General features: G+C 46.0%; 1 protein-coding gene across 2 annotated transcripts in view; it reads left to right on the forward strand.

Moving 5' to 3' along the window:
• Positions 1 to 7: 7 nt before the first annotated feature.
• The window catches only part of SLC17A9 (solute carrier family 17 member 9), a 35,603-nt gene continuing 8,851 nt past the window's right edge, over positions 8 to 26,759 (forward strand). The window contains exons 1-10 of one of the 2 annotated variants that reach the window (XM_053394473.1): positions 8 to 275; positions 11,130 to 11,327; positions 12,633 to 12,772; positions 14,532 to 14,631; positions 15,660 to 15,790; positions 16,498 to 16,594; positions 18,992 to 19,088; positions 20,629 to 20,716; positions 21,449 to 21,483; positions 25,063 to 25,178. In XM_053394473.1, the coding sequence (XP_053250448.1) occupies positions 142 to 275; positions 11,130 to 11,327; positions 12,633 to 12,772; positions 14,532 to 14,631; positions 15,660 to 15,790; positions 16,498 to 16,594; positions 18,992 to 19,088; positions 20,629 to 20,716; positions 21,449 to 21,483; positions 25,063 to 25,178 (1,136 nt within the window). In that variant the 5' untranslated portion in view covers positions 8 to 141. Of the gene's footprint in view, positions 276 to 9,828; positions 9,994 to 11,129; positions 11,328 to 12,632; positions 12,773 to 14,531; positions 14,632 to 15,659; positions 15,791 to 16,497; positions 16,595 to 18,991; positions 19,089 to 20,628; positions 20,717 to 21,448; positions 21,484 to 25,062; positions 25,179 to 26,759 lie in introns of those variants that run through there. The other variant, XM_053394472.1, reaches the window with a different exon arrangement.

A 26,759-nucleotide genomic window follows, 5' to 3' on the forward strand; every position in this document is an offset into this window, starting at 1 on the left:
CCCCCTATTCCCCGGGGGCGGGTGTCACCATCTGTTCGCTGTCATCCAGTTGCTTCGTAGATTTCGGCAGCGGCGACAAGCCGTTGTACAAGAGGACTTTTGCCTTGTACTGATTATTATTTTTAAAAAATAAAAAGTTGAATGGCCCTGAGTGTCAGTGAAAATGGAGCGCAGGTGTGCGGGGCTGATCTGCACTCTCTTCATCATCACAAGCAGCAGCTGAAGACCACGGAGGAGGGCATGAAAAAGGATGGCGCTGATTCTTATTGGTCCAGGTAAGTTTCAGCATCATTAACTTTGGGGAGGCCACCCTGTGCCAGACCTGGAGGGAGCAAACTGCAGAAGGAAAACTTTCAAAAATGGTGGTTTCCAGCTGCCTCTCTCTCTCTCTCTCTCTCTCTCTCTCTCTCTCTCTCTCTCAGGATACAGTGGTGCCTCGGGTTACATACGCTTCAGGTTACATACGCTTCAGGTTACAGACTCTGCTAACCCAGGAATATTACCTCGGGTTAAGAACTTTGCTTCAGGATGAGAACAGAAATCGTGCAGCAGCAGGAGGCCCCATTAGCTAAAGTGGTGCTTCAGGTTAAGAACAGTTTCAGGTTAAGAACTGACCTCCAGAACAAATTAAGTACTTAACCTGAGGTACCACTGTACTTCCACATGGCAGTTTACTGTGCATTTAGACTTGTGCACATACCATACATTTAAAGCACACACACGCTTCCCAAAAAAGAATATTGGGAGCTGTAATTTATACTACAACTTCCAGCACCCTTAACAAACTGCATTTCCCAGGATTCGGGGCGGGGGGGATGTGCTTTAAATAAACGTAAGGTGAGTACACAACACTGTTAATACACGCATGGTTCGTGCAAGGACTATCTGCCCCAAAATGCCATCCCATTTCCTATTTAATCTGGATTTAACCATTTCTGCAGAAAATACGATAAATGGGGTGTGTGGGGGGGGGAAACCCATGAAAAGGATAAATCTGAATAATAATAATTTATTTATACCCTGCCCATCTGGCCGGGTTTCCCCAGCCACTCTGGGTGGCTCCCATCTGAATATTATTACAGTGGTACCTCGGGTTAAGTACTTAATTCGTTCCGGAGGTCTGTTCTTAACCTGAAACTGTTCTTAACCTGAAGCACCACTTTAGCTAATGGGGCCTCCTGCTGCCGCCGCTCCGCCAGAGCACGATTTCTGTTCTCATCCTGAAGCAAAGTTCTTAACTTGAAGCACTATTTCTGGGTTAGCAGAGTCTGTAACCTGAAGCGTATGTAACCTGAGGTGCCACTGTATTATTGTTAATGCAATAAAACATCAAACATTAAAAAGCTTACCCGTACAGGGCTGCCTTCAGATGTCTTCTAAAAGTCAGATAGTTGTTTATTTCTTTGACATTTGATAGAAGGACGTTCCACAGGGCGGGTGCCACTACCGAGAAGGCCCTCTGCCTGCTTCCCTGTTAACCTCACTTCTCGCAGGGAGGGAACCGCCAGAAGGCCCTTGGAGCTGGACCTCAGTGTCCGGGCTAAATGATGGGGGTGGAGACGCTCCTTCAGGTATACTGGGCCGAGGCTGATTGGAGGGGGGAAGAACCAGGGTGTCATTTTGACGATGGTGGGAACCTGTGGGTGCAGCGAAAAACTTGCATTCCTGAGCCAACACTGAATCCCCATAATAAACGGTTGTGTGGCAGTCCTCTTCTCTCCTTTCTGTTACAGTTCCTGTTTGTGGATTTATGAGCACTGTATTCCCCAAACTCCTGTTTTGCTCCCTGTGGTGTGTGGTTAGTTATTCCCTGTCCCATGACAGAACATTAAGCTCTGGTGCTAATTTGTACTGTGCAGAAGTACATAAATAACTTGCACATAAATTATGCAATGCTTTGATTCTGAAGCTGGACGCGTATTCCCTTTTCTTTATTGCCGGATGTGATTCAAAGCTATTTCGTTCGGATTTGCCCACAGCTTATTATTCCACCCTCAATTCCCTTTCTTTGCAATTGTCATGCGGAGTCATTGTATATTATTTACAAGTGCCGTGCAAAACAGCGGGTTCGATTCCCAAAAAATATTGGCGCTCTTAAAGACGTCATGTAGATAAGCACAATGCAGCCTCTTCATTGGAGCTGGGTGGCTGGCGGTCAGGAATTCTTCAGCTGTTATCACTGCATTGCAAAGGGTTGGGCGACATGACCTTTGGGATCCTTTCCAAATCTACTGTTCAATGATTCTAAACCTATTTTATTGTATTTTTAATATTTTGTTGGAAGCTGTCCAGAGTGGCTGGGAAACCCAGCCAGATGGGTGGGGTATAAATAAATCATTATTATTATTATTATTATTATTATTATTATTATTAGGCTATCCCTCCCCCAATGAATCGCATTGCTTCCATGCATTTATTTTGTAAACATGCATTATTCACTTTTAGTTCATTATTTTCTGTTTCTTACGCATCAAAGTTGCATTTGCTTCAGAGAAATGCAAATGTTAGTCTTTATTTTTTATTTTTTAAGGCTAGAATTAAAAAGAATTATGATTTGGCCCTCTTGAATGTGCTAAGAGCTAAGGCTGAAACTTGCCTCTCTGACTTGGGACTTGGGCTGTAAAAAGCTTAGCTTGTACCTGTTAAAAGTACAGTGCTTTCAAACCATTTTATTCACATCTAATTTGTTTGGGGCATTTCCACAAACCCTGGGTTTGTTTTGGCAAGGCTTTACTAGTCTGGCAAATGTAGGCCTCCGACTCAAGCATAAGAAGCTAAAGTGTTGTTGTTCTGGTTTGTGACCTGTGTATAGAGAGAAAGGGTTCATTAAGTAGGCTATGAGCCACTCCTTCAAGTTATCGGAATGCCTTCTAGTGAGCTTAGGAAACAGCTTCCAAGACAATGGGAAATTACACAATGGAAATTGGAACTGCAGGGTTTATGGCACTTCACAGATCAATTAAAAAGGTGGCCCTGATTAGCCAACCTGAGATCTTTTACTTTTGTTTTTTAAGCTATCTTTAATACAATCCTGAGAGCTCTAGATCATTAAGGGTGCCAGTGGTTATTTGGAGACCCCTATTCTGTTGGGGTAGTGATGTATGGAAGTGAGAGCTGGACCATAAAGAAGGCCGATCGCCGAAGAATTGATGCTTTTGAATTATGGGGCTGGAGGAGATTCTTGAGAGTCCCATGGACTGCAAGAAGATCAAACCTCTCCATTCTGAAGGAAATCAGCCCTGAGTGCTCACTGGAAGGACAGATCCTGAAGCTGAGGCTCCAATACTTTGGCCACCTAATGAGAAGAGAAGACTCCCTGGAAAAGACCCTGATGTTGGGAAAGATGGAGGGCACAAGGAGAAGGGGACGACAGAGGACAAGATGGTTGGACAGTGTTCTCGAAGCTATGAACATGAGTGACCAAACTGCGGGAGGCAGTGGAAGACAGGAGTGCCTGGCATGCTCTGGTCATGAGGAGTTGGACACGACTAAACAACAACAACAACAATACAATCCTGAGACTCTAGATCGTTAAGGGTGCCAGTGGTTATTCGGAGACCCCTATTCTGTTGGGGCATGTGCAGAGTGCCCATCATGCCAGCAAAGTGTGCCCAAAGAACAGAGAAACAAACAGTTCTAGGAAGTTGCACTTTAGATTTACCCAGTGCTTTTTTTCTGGGGGGACGCAGGGGTACGCATACCCCTATACATTTTGTGAATCTTTGTAGTTTTGTCCATTTACTGTTGTTGTAAGAATTTAAGGTCTCAAATACATAAATTACATGTTCCTAAATTTACAAGGCAAACACATACGTAAGTATGTAAACTAAGTGTCTGAAATAGTACAGGAGAGCAATCCTGAAACCATTTTGACTCTCCCAAATTGACCTCAAATATTTCTCCGCAAGGAGGAAGGAAATGGGAAAGCCTCTCCATTGTCTTTTGCTTACCTGTCTTAAGGGCAGATTTGTGTATGAATAGTGTGAACCTGTGACCTGGATTCAGGAATTGAAGTATTTACCATCACAAAAGAATGGCCAGGCTGCCCAGGTAAACCAATCTCTGACCAACAGAGAACCCACTTAAGGACTGTAGAGGCTCTTGGATACCCCATAAGGGAAAAGGAGTAGATTTTGTTTACATCACTGTACTGTATATATTTTTCCTGATTTGAACTATAAACTGGTGATTTTCTTGAGTTTTTAGGGGGGAAAGCACTGGATTTAACCCCGTAGAACAAATGAAATGGTGTATCTTGAATCACAAAGTTAAAGTCTGTTCTGCAAGTAAGATGCTGTCATTATTGCTTCCCGCCCCAATATTTAATGGACAGCACACCGAAATCAGTCCTTTCTTTCCCTTTTCCTCTGCATGCATAAAACCTTATACGTTAACACATTCCGTTCACAAGCCTACAGTTCCCAAAAAGGAGAGAGATTCATTTGTTAAACCACTCTGGGAATTGTAGTTCTGGGAGGGGACTGGAGGGAGTTCTCCTAGCAACTCTCAGCGCCCATAATGAACTACAGCTCCCAGAGTTCTTTGGTGAGAGAAGCCAGGGCTGTTTAAAGTGGTATCAATAGTGCTTTAAACATTTGGTGGGAATGTGGCTTAAGTCTTTGAGATGTCACAAGACTCCTGCGTTGCTTTTCCTGCAACAGACTTAGCAAGGCTTGCCTTTTCAAAAGCAACAAACCAGTTGTCTTAAGCAATGCTTTGTCTTTGTCTCTGGCTATAACTACTAAAGGTAAAGGGACCCCTGACCATTAGGTCCAGTCGTGACCGACTCTGGGGTTGCGGCATTCATCTTGCTTTATTGGCTGAGGGAGCCGGCGTACAGCTTCCAGGTCATGTGGCCAGCATGACTAAGCCGCTTCTGGCGATCCAGAAGGCAAACGCCGTTTACCTTCCCACCTATTTATCTACTTGCACTTGACATGCTTTCGAACTGCTAGGTTGGCAGGAGCAGGGACCAAGAAACAGGAGCTCGCCCCGTCGCAGGGATTCGAACTGCCAACCTTCTGATCAGCAAGTCCTAGGCTCTGTGGTTTAACCCACAAATCCACCCGCATCTCTTCTATAACTCCCACCCACTTCCAAATTAGGTACCTTTCCCTCGAACAGGTTGAAATTTTCGTCAAGACCTCCTTGCCTTCTTTCTCTCTTGTAACACTAAACACAACCAAGGCTTGCATCAGATTTCCAAAATGTAGCCAGTCGGTGGAAAGGGGGAAATTCATAATTTCCACACTTATCCACCCACCCCAAGCTTTGGTCTAGAACTCAGATTCTTTGGCTGGTGCTTACTAATGTTATAAGAAAAACTGCTCCCTTTCCCTTATGGGGTATTCCGGAGCCCGTATAGAGTCCTTAAGTGGGTGTCCTGTCGGTAGGAGGAAATAACAGAGGCCAACCAGAGTATATTGAGAATCAAATCAGCTAGTAAGACCGATCTTTATTCAAGGAACGGTTGCAACAGGGTCCCCACACACCACACAGGAGGGAGGAGAACCCTAAACAATGGTGCTCAGGCCCTTATATACACTTTTGAAATTGTCCACCCTATAGCCCAAGACCACCCCCCAAAACATCATACATACATCACAGAAGGAGACGATCTACAGCAGAAATCCTATCTGCCAGGATACCTGATAATGGTCACTGATCGCTTTACCTGGGCAGCCTGGCCATTCTTTTGTGATGGTAAATACTTTAATTCCTGAATCCAGGTCACAGGCTCACCCTATTCATACACAAATACGCCCCTAGGACATGATTTGCAAGCAAAAGGCCCAATGGGAAGGCTTTCCCCATTTGCCTCCCTTATTGCAGAGGAATACCGTATTTTTCATTCTATAGGGCGCACCGGCCCATAGGATGCACCTCATTTTTTTGGGGGGGGGGAATGAATAAAAAAAAATTATCCCCCCCCCCAGCCGCGGCTGCCGCCCCAAGCCTTGCGAACACTCGCCCGAAGCACGGGGAGCCCTCTGGAGGGCTCCCCGTGCTTCGGGTGACAGGCTGCCGCCCCAAGCCTCGCGCGCCCGTCGGGACCTCCCGCCGGGCGCGCAAGGCTTGCGGACACTCGCCGGGGCTGCAGGCTGCTGCCCGCAAGCCTTGTGAGCCCGCGGGAACTCCCGCCGGGCTTGCAAGGCTTGCGGATAGCTTCCTGAAGCCTGGAGAGCGAGAGGGGTCGGTGCGCACCGATGCCTCTCGCTCTCCAGGCTTCAGCGAAAGCCTGCATTCGCACCATAGGACGCACACACATTTCCCCTTCATTTTTGGAGGGGAAAAAGTGCGTCCTATGGTGCGAAAAATACGGTATATGAGGTCATTGGGAGAGTCAAAATGGCTTCAGGATTGCTTTCCCATACTATTAGATACAGGTAAGTAGCTGTGTTGGTCTGCCGTAGTCGAAACAAAATAAAAAAATTCCTTTCAGTAGCACACTTCTGAAGAAGTGTGCATGCACACGAAAGCTCATACCAATAACAAACTTACTTGGTCTCTAAGGTGCTACTGGAAGGAATTTTTTTATCCCCCCCCCCATACTATGTCAGACACGTGGTTCATATATTTAGATTGTGTGCATATATGAATATTCTGTACAGAGACATTGAAATTCTTATAACCAGTGCTTTTTTTGGGGGGGGACGCAGGGGTACGGATACCCCAAAACATTTTGTGAATCTTTGTACTTTTTCCCATTTACTCTATTTATTTTCCCCAATTTGAACTATAAAATGGTGGTTTTCTTGAGTCTAAATAATAATTTATTATTATTTGTACCCCACCCATCTGGCTGGGTTTCCCCAGCCACTCTGGGTGACTTCCAACAAGGATTAAAAATACATTAAAATGTCACGCATTAAAAACTTCCCTGCCTTCTAAACATTTTTTTTTTAAAGAAAAAAAAGCACTGCTTATAACACTAAATAATTGAGCAAGCAGAACAACGTCCCACTCCCAGTCCTTTCCCAGGCTTCCCGCAAATGTGCTCTGATAGTTGGTTGCCCCAATTTGGGAGCAGTATAGGCATAGGCGCCGTTGACCTTGCAAAAGTTATTCCCACTCATACAGCGATTTTGTTGGCTCCTTTGCCTCTGTTGTAGACGTGGGCTGAGCCTGACTGAAAGCAGTGGGGCTAATGCGGTTCTAAGCTGTTTTTGAATGCATGGCCAAGTCTTGGTTAATCATTCTCCACAACATGATAAATATACGTAGGCTGGTTAGTTAAATGTTGCGTAAAGGTGGGAAGAAGTTATGACAAACAGGGAAGGAGGCTGTTTGTCAAAGGGTTACAGCTCCAGAGTTCTTTGCACGCAGTTGACTTGAATTTCCTCTCCTTCCAGTCCCTGCCTCTTAAAATATTTTCTGGATGTTTGGGAGACACCCCCCAGAGCAGATTTGGAAGGGGGTCGTGGGGGGTAGAAGAGGAAAAGGAAGTCCTCTTGCACCAGCGGAATCCTTCATTCAACCCCAGCAGTGTTAGAAACTCAAGATATATAAGCATAGCTGTCCACGTTTCCCTTTTTTAAGGGAAATTCCCTTATTCCGAATAGGATTCCTCGCAAGAAAAGGGAAAAGTTGACAGCTATGTATATAAGCTAGGCACCAAATGGCTCCTTAAACCAGGGTTACGGTCACCAAAACGGAATGTCCAGTTGCCATTTGGGGGCCAGGTGGCTCGGAAGTCATATTCTTCAAAATGACATTTTGGTTCCTGAAATTCATTCCGATTGTGCAGATAAAAATATAACGGATAGAATTATTATTATTATTATTATTGTTATTATTATTATTATTATTATTATTATTATTATTATTATTATTATTTATACCCCTCCCATCTGGCTGGGTTTCCCCAGCCACTCTGGGTGGCTTCCAACAGAATATTAAAATACAATAGTCTATTAAACATTAAAAGCTTCCCTAAACAGGGCTGCCTTCAGATGTCTTCTAAAAGTCTAGTACAGTGGTACCTCAGGTTAAGAACTTAATTCGTTCTGGAGGTCCGTTCTTAACCTGAAACTGTTCTTAACCTGAGGTACCACTTTAGCTAATGGGGCCTCCCGCTGCTGCGGCACTGCTGCTGTTCAATTTCTGTTCTCATCCTGAAGCAAAGTTCCTAACCCGAGGTAATATTTCTGGGTTAGCGGAGTCTGTAACCTGAAGCGTATGTAACCTGAGGTACCACTGTAGTTGTTTTCCTCTTTGACATCTGGTGGGAGGGCGTTCCACAGGGCGGGTGCCACTACCGAGAAGGCCCTCTGCCTGGTTCCCTGTAACTCGGCTTCTTGCAAAATGACTTTCTTTCTTAATACGCAACTGTATTGGTCCATGGGGAGGCGGAATCTAAAATGGACGGTAGAGCCGTACTTTTACCCATGAAGTGTGCTGAGTGATCTTTTAGCCAGGTGCTACCTCTCTGCCTAGCTTGCAGGGTTGGTTGTTAGGAGGATAAAATGGCGGATTGGCGAAAGGCCATGTTCGAAAGTTCTGAGAGGAAAGGCAGGGTGCAAATGTATGACAGGAGGACCAACCAAAACGCCAGAGTTCTTTTGTGAGCAAACATTCGAGTTCTGCAGAGCCCTTCATCGCGCTGGATGTTAAGCAAAAGGGTAGGGAGAGAGGGGTATAAGGCTAAGGAGTAGGGACGATATTAAAGCCACAATGTCCGCAGACTGTCAACAGACCCAAAAGGCCTTGGTTTCCTAAGGAAGGCCAAGATCCTATTACACAAGCAGAGTATTTGGAAAACAAGATAGTAATCTATAATGCCTTTTGCATTTCCCTCCTGTAAAATGTGTGCAAGGGGTCAAACTGGTGTTTGCAATTCGAACGGAGAATTATGTCGTAATTGTCCGCTTTCGCTGTGATCTCTCCGTGTTTCAATCAACGCACAGGTCTTCCTCTGTCCCTCTTCCTCAAAATTCAGAACTGTGTTGCTTCTCTTGCACAGTCTGCCAAGCAACCCCTTTGGACCCCATCCTTGCAGGTGGGCGAGCTTCTTCAGGGAACATCCAGAGCCGGAACAGAAAAGTTAAAGTTCTTTTGTCAAAACCCAGACTCCCATTCTGAGACATTTTGGGTCAAGCCACCATAATGGATGTGGTAATCAGATAGCAAAATTCCCTCATGTTTGCATAGACCCTACAAAATAAGGGGGGGGAAGAGAATTGTTTCTGCTGAGAGTAGAATTGACCCTTCTTTTCCTGTTTGAAAAATATTTGTCCTGTTGGTTGCTGCTTGCTTTCATTTTTATTTAACAGAATGTGTGGATACTGCTTAACTGAAAAACTCTCCAAGCTCTAAGCAGTTTACATACATTAAAACAATCAATGCAAAGCCAGGAGCCTAAAAGCAGGAAGTCCTTGGGGTAAAAAATAAAAATATAAATAAAACCAGCAATTTAAAATGTACATTGCATAGAAATAAAAATAAATACACACCATTTTTACATGGCTTAATGGTGATCATCATTGTCAATTGCTCATGGTATTTTGCCCGCAATGTATGCTGTAGGCATTCAGTAATTCTTGATGATGATGATGATGATGATGAGAGTTAAATATTTTCGTGAGAACTGGAACAAATGACCTGGGTTAGTTGCAGTCCCTATTTAGATGGGTCTTATTCAGCAGAGCAAAGCAAAAAGGCCAGCTCTTAAATTCTGCCTTTCTACCTCAGTGGGAAACACAGGCTATTAAGGGAAATCTACAGTGCTTAAAAATAAACAGATACGGATCTGTATTCCATTTGCAACTAACTAGCTAGCAGGTTTGCTAATGTATTATATATAAATTTTGTTCGGTCAAAACTGCTGTGGAGTTGGAGAATGCATCCCTTGCCAAGAACTGTGTTCGCGGAAGGCAGGAGCGAGCGCTTTCTCGTTTTGCCCTCCCACAAAGGATTTGGGCACCGTGCCAAGTTACCATCAGGATTGCTAATCCACTGCTGGGGCTGCCGTGCCAGCTCAGTTCAGGATGACAGGTGAGTGGCAGGCCTTTTGAAGGCTTGTGACAATGTGAGGAGCTGCTACGGGAAGGGAGACCAGTTGGACTTGCCGAGGCCCTGAAGGGAACCTGCCTTGCCTGCGCTATGTGATCTGAATCAGATTCAGTGTAACAGGCACGAAGGGTGATGGGGAAGTGACAGCCGGCCTGCAAGTCAGGAAGCCCCCGCTTCAAATCTTGCCTCTGGAAAGCCAACCTCTCTCGTCCTTGGCTGTTCCTCTGCAAAGTCATAAGAGTCAGGAAGGACCTCAGAGGTTGTTGAGTGCCTCCCTCTTTCCAGTGCAGGAAAATTATTAAATCGCCTTCCACGCACATGTCTCATGGCAAGGCTCAAAATGCAGTAAAGACAGTTGCAAACAGCACAGAAGTAACAGCAGAGGCGTTTAAAAGCATTGCCAAGTCTTCTTCTTCCTTGGCGATCACTGGCAGCTGAGTAAGATTGTGCTGCTCAGTCACGGATACAGCTGCCGAGCTGCTCAACTGCCTCATTCCTTGAGTCAGAACGACCGAATCTGAATCCACCGCCCATGTGCTGGTTCATGACTAGGGGCTTCCAGATTTCACGGTCCTACCTCCGTTACAATTTCCCGATCGTCATGGCACTTTTGGGGAGTTTGGGTTTGGGATGAGTTTTTGGGAAGACACCTACATTGGCTCCCAGTACGTTTCCAGGCACAGTTCAAAGTGTTGAATTGTATACCTCCAGTAAACCTGAAGGAGCGTCTCCACCCCCGTCGTTCAGCCCGGACACTGAGGTCCAGCTCCGAGGGCCTTCTGGGGGTTCCCTCGCTGCGAGAAGTGAAGTTACAGGGAAGCAGGCAGAGGGCCTTCTCGGTGGTGGCGCCCGCCCTGTGGAACGCCCTCCCACCAGATGTGAAAGAAATAAACAACTATCTGACGTTTAAAAGACATCTGAAGGCAGCCCTGTTTAGAGAAGTTTTGAATGTTTGATGTTTTATCATGTTTTTTATATTCTGTTGGGAGCTGCCCAGAGTGGCTGGGGAAACCCAGTCATTTGGGCAGGGTATTAATAATAATAATAATAATAATAATTAATAAAAATAACAACAGCCATTTTTTTAAAGGAGTGTTCCTTTTTCTTTATCTTTGCAGGCCTGAATCTCGAATATGGACCATAGCGTTGCTACTTGGGACCTGCCTGCTCTACTGCACGAGGGTCGCGCTGCCCATCTCTGTTGCCGCCATGAGCGCTCACTTTGACTGGGACAAGAGGCAGTCAGGCATCGTGCTGAGCAGCTTCTTCTGGGGCTACTGTCTGACCCAAATCGTCGGAGGCCACCTGAGCGATCGGTACGATTTGTCTCGCACTGTGCCCCTTATAGAGCCGAAGGGAAGAGCCACGCTTATTTGAAATCCGCTAGATTTAGAACTTTTTATTTCGCCACTTGGATTCTGAGTGGCAGCTGTCTGTGGCTACTAACCCTGAAGCCGGGGTGGATTTGATTTAAATCAAATCAATTTAAATCACTAGTCAGTAAACTTGATTTAAATAATTTTTTTACAGAAAGACTCATTCTTGCTGGTATCATCTTAATATTTACAACCAGATTTTTGGAATAATAAATTTTCAGAGTAGTTTTTACAGTTACATCAAAAATTACTGATTTGGTTATACTATTAGAAATACATAGACAGATAATTATGAAATTATTGTGAGGTTTAATAACTGTTTATATTTGGACAACTTTTCTGCTGTACTTCATTGAGAGGAGAAAAATAATCATTTCCTTAATAACAATTTAAACAACTTTTTCAACTAAAACAATAGCATTATAGCATATATATCTGTGTTTGTTAACTGATGTGGTTAAACAGCTTTTTAAAAACAAACAAACCAAGACTTAGTTTTAGCACACATGAAAAACTTAAAACAAATCCTTATTTCCTGATGAATAGCCTATAGTTCCTGACGAATAGCCTAAGTTACTATAATGTAACTTAAATAGAAAACTATCTTTAGAAAACTTTTCCCTCCAAAAGCATTTAATTTATAAATCCGATTTAAATTTTAAAAAAAAATTGATTTAAATTTTTAAAAATCTGATTTATTTATTTATTAAAATCATTGATTTTTATCCACCCTGCCTGAAGGCTATATCCTTCTGTCGGAGGCAGCATGCTTCTGAATATCAGTTGTAGCATTTAGGTCCCGCTTGCGGGCTTTGCATAGGTGGCGCTGTGGGTAAAAGCCTCAGCGCCTAGGGCTTGCCGATCGAAAGGTCGGCGGTTCGAATCCCCGCGGCGGGGTGCGCTCCCGCTGCTCGGTCCCAGCGCCTGCCAACCTAGCAGTTCGAAAGCACCCATGGGTGCAAGTAGATAAATAGGGACCGCTTACTGGCGGGAAGGTAAACGGCGTTTCCGTGTGCGGCTCTGGCTCGCCAGAGCAGCGATGTCACGCTGGCCACGTGACCCGGAAGTGTCTCCGGACAGCGCTGGCCCCCGGCCTCTTGAGTGAGATGGGCGCACAACCCCAGAGTCTGTCAAGACTGGCCCGTACGGGCAGGGGTACCTTTACCTTTTAAGGCTGGGAACTTGGGACCTGGAGTGCAGAAAGCACCCCTGGGGCTGGTACCCTGACTCTTTTCTGCCTTCTAGGATAGGAGGAGAGAAAGTTATCCTTCTCTCTGCATCCGTCTGGGGCTCCATCACGGCCATCACCCCTCTGCTCACCTATGTCGGCTCTGCTCACCTGGTTCTCATCGCTTTCTCCCGGTTCCTTATGGGCTTACTGCAAGGTGAGACAATCTGCTTCCAAGACTGTCCCAAAATTCCCAAAAAACAGACTCAGCTAATGATTCATGATCCAAAAGGAAGGAAGGAAAATGAATGAATGAATGAATTTACTTAGGTGCACCCACAAGAAAAGTGCAGCCTAACTAAAATGTTTCACCAGTTCTTTCCTTCACCTGGACCACTCGTATCATGCCATGACTGTTTGCCAAAAAGGGCTTGCAGGCAGCATGCACACTGCAGCATGTGGGAATGTTCAGGGAGGCAGGAGAGGATATATTGTTTATTAATATCCTTCCTAACCTGCGCTAGCAAGTTCCTTTACTTAGCAGTAGGGAGGTTCGTAAAAAACTTTTTTTTAAAAAATGCGTGCTCCAAAGGTCTTATTTTACTACACTAGGGATTATATAGCTATATCTGAAATTTCTGCATATCAGTTAATATCTTGACCCTGCTCCACTGAATTGAAATTTCAGCCTTCATGACATAGGACATATTGTATTTTAATATTCTGATGGAAGCTGCCCAGAGTGGCTGGGGAAACCCAGCCAAATGGGCAGGGTATAAATAAATTATTATTATTATTATTATTATTATTATTATTATTATTATTATTATTGGAAAACGGCCAAGTAAACAGCTATTTTCTTGGAGGAGGGCAAAGATATTAACTGCTTTTTTTTAAAAGTTTTTTATGAACTTCCCTACTTAGCAGAGTTTCACATTCCCCTTATAAATGCGTAGAGGGTAGCTGGTTGCAGGCTTGTGTACGCCTCTCACTATTAGGTTCCTGGTAAGTTCCCTTATATCCCTCTTAAAAGAATAAACATGCCACAATCCTGTGTAAAGTATATAAAAGTAATTTACTCACAATCTGTTCACATTTGGATCCCAGAAGGCAGACTTAGTTACAAAGTATATACATGTGGAGCTCTCCGATATGGGGATAATCCCAGTGTCCTCTGTTGGCTGAAAGTCAACAGAGCATCTCTAACTAAAAGCTGCTCCAACGACGGAGGAAGTCAAAAAGAAAGAGAGTGCTGCGTGCCTTGTCCTTTTGTTATGTGGACTGGTAAGGTCACGCCCACCTCTAGTCACATGCAGAGGAAGTACGTCCCAGCCAGGAGGAAACAGGAAGTTTTCGACTGGCTGGACCAAACATTCCCCTGCATGTCCTCTCTAGGAAAACAAGGAATGTTGTACTTGACTGCTACTTACGTATCACATCCCACACAGCATGTGTCAACCTTTATCCAAAGACGCATGCGGTAAAAAAGGCCCTGCATGGCCCTCCTGGCAAACGTTTGGATAGGCAGTGCTCACAATATCCAGGGTTTGGGAGGGAACGGTGCCAGCAACAGAATGTTGACAAACAGCGCCATTACTGTCATACCTCAGGTTGCGTCCGCTTCAGGCTGCGTTTTTTTAGGTTGCGGACTGCTGAAACCCGTAAGTACCGGAACGGGTTACTTCCGGGTTTCAGCAGTCGCGTATGCGCAGAAGTGCTAAATCGTGCTTTGCACATGCGCAGAAGCCCCGAATGGCAACCCGCACGTGCACAGACGCGGGTCGCGAACGTGCATCCCGCACAGATCACGTTCGCAACCTGAGCATCCACTGTACTCTGTTGGGTGTGGAATTTAAAAAGAGAGACGAATTTCTTAGGCAATCAGTGGCAAAGAGGAGCTGTGTAGCGTTCACAGGACCTGCATCAAACCTGTTGCTGATTATAACGGAATTTCCTCCCTCTTGACCTTTTATCAGGGGTTTACTTTCCTGCCTTGGCAAGCCTGTTTTCCCGGAAAGTGCGGGAGAACGAAAGGGCATTCACATACAGCACGGTTGGGACAGGATCTCAGTTTGGGTAAGTTACAAGATAAATTCTGCTAGTAGAGTCGTAGAATGGCAAGGGGACCCTTAGGGTCATCTAGTCCAACCCCCTGCAGTGCAGGAATCTTTTGCCCAATTTGGGTCTCAAACCTGAGACTTACTCTACTGACTGAACTACTCATGCTCCTTTTCCCGCCTCTCCAAGTCTGTTTTTTTGCAGCCTGACAGTAAAATAAAAAAAGAGGCTAAACAGCGCAACCGCAAGAAAAGTCATATTATAATATTTTTTATTATTATTTTTTTCAAATTATTAAATAAATTTTCCAAAATTTTAAACTAACAAACAAACATGCATCATAACTGTACTTATTCCAATCTTAATGACATTGTTAAGTGACTTCCTCAAATTCCCTTGACTGAATTTCATTATATATCATTGTAACAGTTTTCCAAAACAAAATCTCATAAAATTTACTTAATCCTCTTAACATCTTTGTTTCTTTTCATCTTTACTTTAAACATATTATTCTACAACTTCACATATTTAAATCCTTAGCCTGTCTGTTTTTTGCAAGTATTTCTATTCAATTTATCTTAGCATATTTAAGTAAATAGTCTTTGAAATTCTTCCATTCTTCCTGGTGCTCCTCCTCCTTCTGATCGCGGACTCTTCCAGGCAGGTCGGCTAGCTCCGAAAAATCTATCAAAAATTATTATTATAATTATAATTTGTTATTTATACCCCGCCTATCTGGTTGGTTTTCCCCACCCACCCTGGGTGGCTCCCAACAGAATATTAAAAACACAATACAACCGGCAAAGCATTACAGCACTCATGATCCACAAAACAATATTAACAACGTTAACGAACGAACAGCCCAAAAGAAACAGCACTGCTGAGTTTGCAAAATTCACTTTCCCCACCCCCATGACTCTCGCAGAGGAAACAGCTCCCTTTTGAAGGCCGGAGGGTGGGGTCAGGCAGGTGGGAAAAGTCCTTGCCAGGTTAGCAGGAACTCCCATTTCCCCTCCTGTCGTCCTAATTCTCCCTCCCCCTTCCAGGACGCTGGTGATGGGGGCCGCCGGGTCCCTGCTTCTCGACTGGTATGGCTGGAAGAGCGTCTTCTACTTCTCGGGGGCCCTGACATTGCTGTGGGTTTACTGCATGCGCAAATACCTCGTGAATGGAAAGGGTAAATGACACTTTCAGTGCAAGCCCTCCCTCCCAGCTGAACATCGGAAACCTGAAGTGTGCTTTTGTAGGCCCCATTGGGGACTAAAGTGGCATTTGGCACAGGGTGTGAATATGGGATTGTGGGAAGGATGAGCAAAATAAGCTTTGCAATTGCCAGAAAATGTTTCGAAAGAAGCCAGCATTATGACAAGGCAGGTTTGAATTAGGTTCTTGTTAAAAGATAAAGTAAAGGGACCCCTGACCATTAGGTCCAGTCATGAACGACTCTGGGGTTGCGGCGCTCATCTAGCTTTATTGGCCGAGGGAGCCAGCGTACAGCTTCCAGGTCATGTGGCCAGCATGACTAAGCCGCTTCTGGCGAACCAGAGCAGTGCACGGAAACGGCGTTTACCTTCCCGCCGGAGCTGTACCTATTTATCTACTTGCACTTTGACTTGCTTTCAAACTGCTAGGTTGGCAGGAGCAGGGACCGAGCAACGGGAGCTCACCCCGTTGTGGGGATCCGAACTGCCAACCTTCTGATCGGCAAGTCCTAGGCTCTGTGGTTTAACCCACAGCGCCACCTGCGTCCCTTGTTAAAAGATAGTTCTCTGTTAATGCTAATAGATAGGGAGAACGTTTAGATGTCTGTTTCAGCCCCTGCATGCATTGATTCTGGATATTATTAAACCCTGGGTTTAGATATGTCTTCTTTGCTTTACGCAGAACTCATCATCCCTTTGGAAGACTTAGCAAAGGGCCTCTCCTTATCCAAACAGACCAAAGTGCCTTGGAAACAGATATTCAAAAAGGCCCCTGTATGGTAAGTCATTGTCATGTATTCATCCATCCAGTTCTTTGTCAGCCTGGGACCCACAAATATTTTGCACCATGGCTTCTATCAGCCGCAGCCATAAAGGCCAACCTTTGCTGATACAGCTATATGTGCAGGGGCCCTTCATGCAAGTGGGGTTCCTGACCACTCAAAGAGTTCTCCAGATATGCCAGAAAGAAGCAGAAGTCAAGCGGAGTAGAGCAGGCATCCCCAACCTTCGCCCCTCCAGATGTTTTGGACTACAATTCCCATTATCCCTAACCATTGGTCATGTTAGCTAGGGATCATGGGAGTTGTAGGCTAAAACATCTGGAGGGCCGCAGGTTGGGGTTACCTGGAGTAGAGTCAACTGGTGCCTCTATGCTTTGAGATATGTGAACAGGGCTTACGTTTGCATTTATTCCACCTACAAATCATTTTTACTTCTTTTTACATTCTGGCCGTGACTGGTGCTCAGCTGGCTCTGCTTTATTTAAAAGTAAGTTTCTAGCCCTCATGGTAGTTTGCTGTTTGTCCGTCTCCCTCTGCTTTCCCCAGTAAACCCCACATCCACCCCCTAGTTCACAATACATCAGCAGCTGCCTTATACCCAGGGGTTAAAAAGATGTTGTTACCCTTTCCATCCTGCATTTGTCACATGCAGCACTGTTTCCCTTCCACTTCAGTTCATCTTCTGCCAAATACCGTTATTTGTCTCACTTTCCACTATGATGAAATTACATGATTAATTACAGTGGAACCTTGGTTCCCGAACGGCTTAGTTGACAAACAAATCAGCTCCCAAACACTGAAAACCCGGAAGTGAGTGTTCCAGTTTTCAAACATTTTTTGGAAGCAAAACGTCCAATGTGGCTGTCAGCTATTGTTTCTGGGGCGCCGGTGCCAACTGGTTTTCGAACGTTTCGGGAGTCGGAACGGACTTTCAGAATGGATTAAGTTCGAGAACCAACGTTCCCCTGTACTCAAATTACATTGTCATTATGTTACCCCACCCCATTCATTCCAGGGCAAATGAAACGTAATTTAAACAGTTTGGGGGCAGGGGTTGGAATAATCAATTGCATATTGTTTGCGGACCGAAGGCACCAACAACAGTGAATATCAACCATGTTTGCCAGATTGATTTCCTTTCTGGACATAGAACAAACAAGCGGACATCTTATTCCATCAGAATCCTCCAACATCCCTGCTTATATCCCATTTCGCTATTTGTCCTTCTAAGCAAGTCCCATGTCATCTATTTTGGCTGGCAGGTACCGGTAACCTCCAGGGTCTCAGGGAGAGGTCTTCCACTGTACCTGAGTCTTCTTCAAGTGGAGATACTAGGGACTAAACCCGAGACCTTCCAAATCAGGGCTAGAGAGCCTTGGACCTTCCAGGTACTGTTGGACTCTCCAGGAGCCTCAGCCCCATGTGGTCAGGGGTGATGGGAGTAGTTGTCCAGCAACAGCCAGAGGGCCAAAGTTTCCCCATCCCTGTTCTGCACATGCTCTGCGCCTGAGCTGCCAGTTATAGTGCTTGCTCAGTTTCCTTGAAAATGTGTATGTGTATGCCCTTGAAGCTGATCCAGAAACTCCAGCTGGTGCAGAATGCTACGGCGAGGCTCCTTACGGGGTCTTTCCTGCAGGATCACATTCATCCAGTGCTTTACCAACTGCACTGGCTCCCGGTGGAGTACAGGGTCAGGTTTAATAATCTGGAAACTATAGTTTGCTACGGGGGCCAGGAATTACTAGGAGACTGCTATTACCTTCACAATGCTACGATTCCCAGGATCATGGTGGAGTACAGGGTCAGGTTTAAGGTGCTGGTTTTGACCTTTAAAGCCCTATGCGGCCTAGGACCCACGTACCTACGGGACTGCCTCTCCTGGTATGCCCCGCGGAGGACCTTAAGGTCCGCAAATGACAACATTTTGGAGGTCCCAGGTGGCAAGGTGGTTAGATTGGTCTCAACTAGGGCCAGGGCCTTTTCAGTACTGGCCCCGACTTGGTGGAACGCTCTGTCACAAGAGACTAGAGCCCTGCGGGACTTGACATCTTTCCGCAGGGCCTGCAAGACAGAGCTGTTCCGCCTGGCCTTTGGTGTGGACTCAGTCTGACCCTTATGTTTCCCTCCCCTTATGGTTTTGATTTATGGGCTATTATTAAAATGAGGCTGCATTTTAAATTGTATTTTTAACCTGTATTTTAAATTGTTGGTTTTTCCCCCTCCCCTATTATGTTTTTATTGTAATTTTACTGGTGTTAGCTGCCCTGAGCCCAGCTCTGGCCAGGGAGGGCAGGGTATAAATAAAAAAATATTGTTATTGTTATTGTTAGTTTTGTGCATACCCTAATGATCCACCACATCTAACTGTGGCTTCTCCTGTATATCTCCCCCCAGGGCAGTGATCACAGCTCAACTGTGTGCGGCCGGCTCCTTTTTCACCCTCCTCTCCTGGCTTCCGACTTTCTTCAAGGAGACTTTTCCTGATTCCAAAGTAAGCTGGCATTGTGGATAAGAAGGAAAGAGAAGGACAGTTGAGGGGTTGTGAATGGCTCCCAGAAGCATAAACAGAGCTTTCAGCTGTCAGTAGGAATCGCAAGTGGCAACTCCTGCCTGCCCCTTTAAAAGCAGGATTGGATGAACCTGTGGCCTCCAGATATGGTTGAACTCAACTCCCACCAGCCCCAGCTGATGCCCAGAGGTCAGGGATGATGGGAGTTGTAGTCCAGAAACATCTGGAAGAGCACAGGTCCCCCATCACTGTTGCATTAAGGCAACCTTTGCCTCAAGGCCTTGGTTTTTCATTTAGTAATTACATCAGAGAAATGTTGATGATTGGCAGGGGTGGCGACTTGCCCCCCTCCCACATTGAGGGGGCCTGGCCATGTGACATGTCACATGGATGCCGTCCAGAGTGTGCTGAGCGGGGTGGGACTCGCAGAAGCACTCTGGTAAGCATTTGTTCCAACTGTCCTGTTGTCTGCACTCTGCTGTTACTTAATAATTGTATAATTAGGGCTGCCATGTGTCCAGAATTACCCGGACACAGCCGGAATATGGCAGTCGGAAACGGCACTGCTTAAATGTCCAGGAAAATTGGGACATATGTCAAGATTTTGGCGATATTCTTTTTGAAAAAAAAGCTCAACAACCTTTTTGTCCTCATTTTCACTTTTTGAAATATGGCAACCCTCTTGTATTAATACAGGGGCTGTGAATTTTAATCCTCTGTCAGAAGACTCAGTGTGGTAAAACTGCACCACCTTCTGTTCAAATGTGCACACAGCAAACAAATTCTTCCTATAAACGGGTGCTCAATCAGCAATGATTTTTAAAAACAGGGTTAGCTGAAGACATTTTGCTGCCTGAGGTAACGGTCCAGGAACTCTTTGGCGGCTGAGCTAAGAGTTTGTTTGGACCCTGGCTGAGAACCCGGAGGCTGAGAGGGAGGGTGTGCCAGAAAGGAAAGTGAATTGACCCTGATTTTTATATATTGCTCACTTCGTAGTAATAGGACATATTTATTTGTAACTGTGTATTCCTGTATTACCTTCGTTTATGCTGTTTGTTGTTGTTTCCGCTTTTCTGTACAAACATATTTTTTAAAATATATTAAGCGGTATAGAAGTTAAATTAAATTTTTAAAAGATGGGACATTCTTCTACCGAGGGTCCCCTGATATTGTTGGGCTTCAACTCCCATCATCCCTGAGCAATGGCTAAGCTGGCTGGGGATAATGGGAGTTGTAGTCCACCATCATATGGGAACCTAAGGCCATGAGAGAGCGCTCAACCAAATAGCCAAAGAAATTGACTTGGTCTGAGGCTGTTTGCTTGTTCACCAGCACCATACGACCCCAAGAGGCTTCTGACACAGGGGCCATGCAGGATCAGGCCATGTTCTTGTAAACATTCGAAGATGGCTGATTCAGGGCCAGATCTTGATCCATATTCTCTTGCACTCTCAAGGCTTCTGTTAGTGGACTGGCCATTTTTTTGTGTGTGTGTTCATGTTTCCCTTCTCTCTCCTTTCAGGGGTGGGTATTTAATGTTGTGCCTTGGCTGGTGGCAATCCCGACAAGCTTGTTCAGCGGATTCCTTTCTGACCAGTTTATCAATCAAGGTAACTTAATCCCTTGGGATGTTTTCCCTCTTTCATCTCTCCATGCTGGCGGTTGGGCAGGGGCATGGATGAAAATCCAACAGGTGTAGCTTTGTACTTTGCACATGCACAGAAGCTCCGAATCACAACCCACACGTGCGCAGCTGCGGGTTGCGAATGTGCATCACGCACAGATCGCATTTGCAACCCGAGCGTCCACTGTATTGCTCTTTTAGGGTGTTTTGGTTTTATAATAAGCGAAAGCACGTCTTGAAACTTCTAATCCAATCTTCACCCACTTTTGCCTCCGGTCCTGCCCCCGAAAAGTTGCTAATACTAATGAAGAAGAAGAAGTGGTGTTATTTTATTGTTTATACCCCGCCTACTCTGGGTGTCTCCCAACAGAACATAAAAACAATAAAACTTCAAACATTAAAAACTTCCCTAAACAGGGCTGCCTTCAGATGTCTTCTAAAAGTCCAGTAGTTGTTTATTTCCTTGACATCTGGTGGGAGGGCGTTACACAGGGCGGGCGCCACTACCGAGAAGGCCCTCTGCCTGGTTCCCTGTAACCTCACTTCTCACAGTGAGGGAACCGCCAGAAGGCCCTCAGAGCTGGACCTCAGCGTCCAGGCTGAACTATGCACTGCAGAAACTTCTGTGTAACAGCCCTTTGGATATTTAAGGACAGCTGCTGCGCTCGGCTCTTTAAACTGCTCCAGACTTTCTGACACTCTTTCTTTCTCCTTCCAGGATATAAAGCAATCACTGTCCGTAAGTTCATGCAGGTGAGAGAAAAAGACCATGAATGTGCAAACAGGTTGGCATGACAGGAACACGTTTCCTTGTGCGAGGAGATCTGCAAGGTCTGTTCTTTGCGTTACAGTCAAGGTGGTACAGAAGACAGAGGGAGGAATTCAGCATTGCACTAGTACAAACGTTCCTGCTTGCCAGGCGAGATGATCTCTTCCCCCCCCCCCGTAGGCTGGCTCTTCTGGGGGGTTCTCTCCTGACCCCTACCTCCCCAAGAGCCAATTTAGGGGGCACAGGAGGAAACAGAAGGCCCTTGTCCTGGTGGAAGTCATTCTGTGGGCTTCTGCTAGCAGGAACAAGTTAATTGACTCTGACTGAGGATGCCAAGTAAGGACCAGGGAGACACAAGATTGAAGCCCATAAAACTGTTAGTAATAATAATAATAATAATAATAATAATAATAATAATAATAATTTATTTATTTATACATACATACATACATACATACATACATACATACATACCCCGCCCATCTGGCTGGGCTTCCCCAGCCATTCTGGGCGGCTTTCAACAAAATATTAAAATACAGTAATGCATCAAACATTAAAAGCTTCCCTAACCAGGGCTGCCTTCAGATGTCTTCTAAAAGTCTGGTAGTTGTTGTTCTCTTTGACATCTGACGGGAGGGCGTTCCACAGGGCGGGTGCCACTACCGAGAAGGCCCTCTGCCTGGTTCCCTGTAACTTGGCTTCTCCCAGTGAGGGAACCGCCAGAAGGCCCTCAGAGCTGGACCTCAGTGTCCGGTCGGAACGATGGGGGTGGAGACGCTCCTTCAGGTATGCTGGACCGAGGCTGTTTAGGGCTTTAAAGGTCAGCACCAACACTCTGAATTGTGCTCGGAAACGTACTGGGAGCCAATGTAGGTCTTTCAGGACCGGTGTTATGTGGTCTCAGCGGCCGCTCCCAGTCACCAGTCCAGCTACCGCATTCTGGATTCGTTGTAGTTTCTGGGTCACCTTCAAAGGTAGCCCCACAACTTCCGCTCGTGGAATGAAACTTCTGCTTCCTTTCCTGCCTCCCCTGAGTGCTCCTCGCACCCTCCGCAAATGCTTGGCGGAACCCCCCAGAGCAGATTTTTGGGTGCAGAAATTGTGGAGTTGGAAGGGGAACCACAGCGGCCATCTAGTCCAACCCCTTGCAAAGCAGGAATCGTTTGCCCAGTATGGGGCTCAAACCCACAAACTTCAGATTAAGAGTCTCATGCTCAACCGACTGAGCTATCCCTTGGTGTGGATGTGCAGAGAAGGAAGAGATAAAGTTCCGATGGCCAAGTGGAAGATAGGCTTGCCCAGTGACTTCATTGGGTAGAAATCCCTGCCCAGCCATGTAACTTACTGTGTTACCTGGGGCTGATCATTAATCTCTTCGTCTGGCCTTCCTTAGAGGGTGTTTCATAGAATCATAGAATCATAGAATCATAGAGTTGGAAGAGACCACAAGGGCCATCGAGTCCAACCCCCTGCCAAGCAGGAAACACCATCAGAGCACTCCTGACATATGGAATTTTTTTACTCCCTTCATGATTGCCAGACCCTCCTTGTCGATTTGCGAGTAGTTCCGCTCGGTTGCGTTGAGTGTCTGGGAAAAATATGCCACCAGCACCTCTCTTCCATCCAGGAGTTAGAATCATAGAATCATAGAATCATAGAATCATAGAGTTGGAAGAGACCACAAGGGCCATCGAGTCCAACCCCCTGCCAAGCAGGAAACACCATCAGAGCACTCCTGACATATGGTTGTCAAGCCTCTGCTTAAAGACCTCCAAAGAAGGAGACTCCACCACACTCCTTGGCAGCAAATTCCACTGTCGAACAGCTCTTACTGTCAGGAAGTTCTTCCTAATGTTTAGGTGGAATCTTCTTTCTTGTAGTTTGGATCCATTGCTCCGTGTCCGCTTCTCTGGAGCAGCAGAAAACAACCTTTCTCCCTCCTCTATGTGACATCCTTTTATATATTTGAACATGGCTATCATATCACCCCTTAGCCTCCTCTTCTCCAGGCTAAACATGCCCAGCTCCCTTAGCCGTTCCTCATAAGGCATCGTTTCCAGGCCTTTGACCATTTTGGTTGCCCTCCTCTGGACACGTTCCAGTTTGTCAATGTCCTTCTTGAACTGTGGTGCCCAGAACTGGACACAGTACTCCAGGTGAGGTCTGACCAGAGCAGAATACAGTGGCACTGTATACAGTGTTTCTTGTGCTGTTAAAAGCAAGGAGGTAGGAGAGAATAGTTTATGGTGCCCTGACCTCCTTGATTGCCTTTCTCAGGACACATGAGGTCTAAGTACGTCCCAATTGTGATTTTTAAATAAGTAATTACAGGCATGCAGAGGGGAGTTGATTTTGGCACTCATGATAGTTGCTCCCACCAACCCATAATTGCAGCATAGGGAGGGGGGTTTTGCTGCAATGGGTTGGGGGGGGATTATACATCCCTGCCCCATGTACTGCTTTCCCAGTTAAAATCACAATTCCCATTGTAATTAAATTACAAAACACACAACATGGTTGGCAGCAATACAATGAGCTTTATATGGGCCTTTACTGAGTAGTAAGTTAAATGTGAGGGATGCAGGTAGTGCTGTGGGTTAAACCACAGAGCCTAGGGCTTGCGGATCAGAAGGTTGGCGGTTCGAATCCCCGCGATGGGGTAAATTCCTGTTGTTCAGTCCTGCTCCTGCCCACCTAGCAGTTCGAAAGCACATCAAGTGCAAGTAGATAAATAGGTACCACTCCGGCAGGAAGGTAAATGGCGTTTCTGTGTGCTGCTCTGGTTCGCCACATGACCCGGAAGCTGTCTGCGGACAAACGCCTGCTCCCTCGGCCTATAGAGCCAGATGAGCAAGCAACCCCAGAGTCGTCCATGACTGGACCTAACTGTCAAGGGTACCTTTAAAAGGTAAAAGGTACCCCTGATCATTAGGTCCAGTCGTGACCGACTCTGGGGTTGCGGCACTCATCTCGCTTTATTGGGAGCCGGCGTACAGCTTCCGGGTCATGTGGCCAGCATGGCTAAGCCACTTCTGGCGAACCAGAGCAGCGCACGGAAACGCCGTTTACCTTCCTGCCGGAGCGGTACCTATTTATCTACTAGCACTGGTGTGCTTTCAAACTGCTAGGTGGGCAGGAGCAGGGACTTAGCAATGGGAGCTCACCCCGTCGCGTGGATTCGAACCGCCGACCTTCTGATCGGCAAGCCCTAGGCTCTGTGGTTTAACCCACAGCGCCACCCGCGTCCCTAGGGGTACCTTTACCTTTACCTTTAAGTTAAATGTGGAGAAGAGCTGCTGCCAGTCTGAGTAGGCAATATTGGCCTTGGTTGACAAACTTCCTATGTCCCATTGAACCCTGTGGCACTTTGTTCTGGGTAAACCTTCGCAGGAGTAGCCGGCTGGCTTCCCCCATTGTTCAGAATTTGATACAGATAGTGGATTGTTGGCCTTGATGGTGGCTGGGAAACAGTGGTCAGGTAACGATAGCTGAAGCTGCTGTCGCCCCATCTGCTAAATTCCACTCCAGCTAAATTTGGTGTTTTGGCTTTCTTCTCCTTTGAGGTCGTCGGCTCAGGGGTTTCCAGCATGTTTGCCCTGTGCATAGGTCACACCAACAGCTTCTGCCGTGCGGTTGTTTTTGCGTCGGCCTGCGTGGGACTACAGGCCTTCAACCACAGGTAATAGTGGAACACCTTCTCAGTCCAGAAGCGCTCTTGGGGAACCCAAAGGCTAGCCATGGCGGTGGGATTGGGTTGCGGAGACCTGAGTTCAGATCCCTGGCCAGCCATGGAAGGTGCTGGCTGGACCTCAGCTTAGCCTGCTTCGCAAGGCAGTTGTGAGGTTGTACTGCGCCGCGTTCCTTGGAAGAAAGATGTGATGAGTCGGAGTGGGGAACCTTTGTTTTGCGAGCCAATTGCAGCCTACCAGGCCTCCCCAATTAGTTCTGCGAGGCTGTTCTCCCTAAGTCCTCACCTGCGACGCCAGGTAGAGGCAATGTTGCAGAAGGCAGGACTGAGCTCCCCATGCATCAGCTGATCATAGAATCGTAGAGTTGGGACCCCAAGGATCATCTAGTCCAACCCCCTGCAATGCAGGAATCTCTGCTAAACATCCATGGCAGACGGCCACCCAACCTCTGCTTAAAAAGCTCCCAAGGAAGGAGAGTCCACAACCTCTCGTGGGAGTCCACTGTGGAACAGCTCTTACTGCCAGAAAGTTCTTCCTGATGTTTAGTCGGAATCTCCTTTCTTGCCACTTGAAGCCATGGGTTCGAGTCCAACCCTCCAGAGCAGGAGAGTTCGGTCATGCTTGCTTCGACTGCCCTAGCCAATCCTTGCTGGGAACAGTCTGGCCTGCCCAAAGCTTGCAGAAAGCAGGATTGAACTGTGTGGGGAGTTCAATCCTACTTGGACCGTATCTGCTGCTGGTACGTGAGCATCTACTCCTGGGTTTTCATTTCTTTCTTCTGGGTTCCTTTTACAGAAAATTTTTTCTGCATCTTTTACTTTTTTGCAGCAGCAGCAGCAGCATTCCAGCTCTCTCTTAGTCAGGGGTCTGCAAACTTTTTCAGCAGGGGGCCGGTCCACTGTCCCTCAGACCTTGTGGGGGGCCGCACTATATTTTGAAAAAATAAAATAAAAAATGAACGAATTCCTATGCCCCACAAATAACCCAGAGATGCATTTTAAATAAAAGCACACATTCTACTCATGTAAAAACACACTGATCCCCGGACCGTCCACTGGCCTGATTTAGAAGGTGATTGGGCCAGATCCGGTCCCCGGGCCTTAGTTTGCCTACCTTTGCTCTTAGTGAAATTCCTATTACAGGAATAAACACCATTTGGTTCTGTTTCTCAGAGTTTTTATTATTTACAAAAGCTTTACACTGGTCATTAATAAAGAAAAATAAAGAAAGAAACATAATCTTTTTCTCTTTTAGCCATCCAGCCAGAGACCTAATGCTGACTCATTCACCTGCTCCCTTACACTGACCCAGACTTAGTTGATCATATGTCCTAATAGTGACACCTGTTGCTGGGGAAATTTTCCGTTGCCTAGCAACTTCTTCAAGACCATTTTTCAAGTTTCTTCTAGAATATTCCAACATCTCCCCACCCCACATGGGCCAACTTTGACAAGTGGGTTGTTCAGTCTGCTTGTCAATCACCTGGCACCATTATAATGCGAAAAAATGTATTTTTCACTCCATAAGACGCACCTAGTTTTTAGAGGAGGAAAACAAGAAAAAAATATATA

Source organism: Podarcis raffonei, chromosome 6 (genome assembly GCF_027172205.1).
Source record: "Podarcis raffonei isolate rPodRaf1 chromosome 6, rPodRaf1.pri, whole genome shotgun sequence".
Lineage (NCBI taxonomy): Eukaryota > Metazoa > Chordata > Lepidosauria > Squamata > Lacertidae > Podarcis > Podarcis raffonei.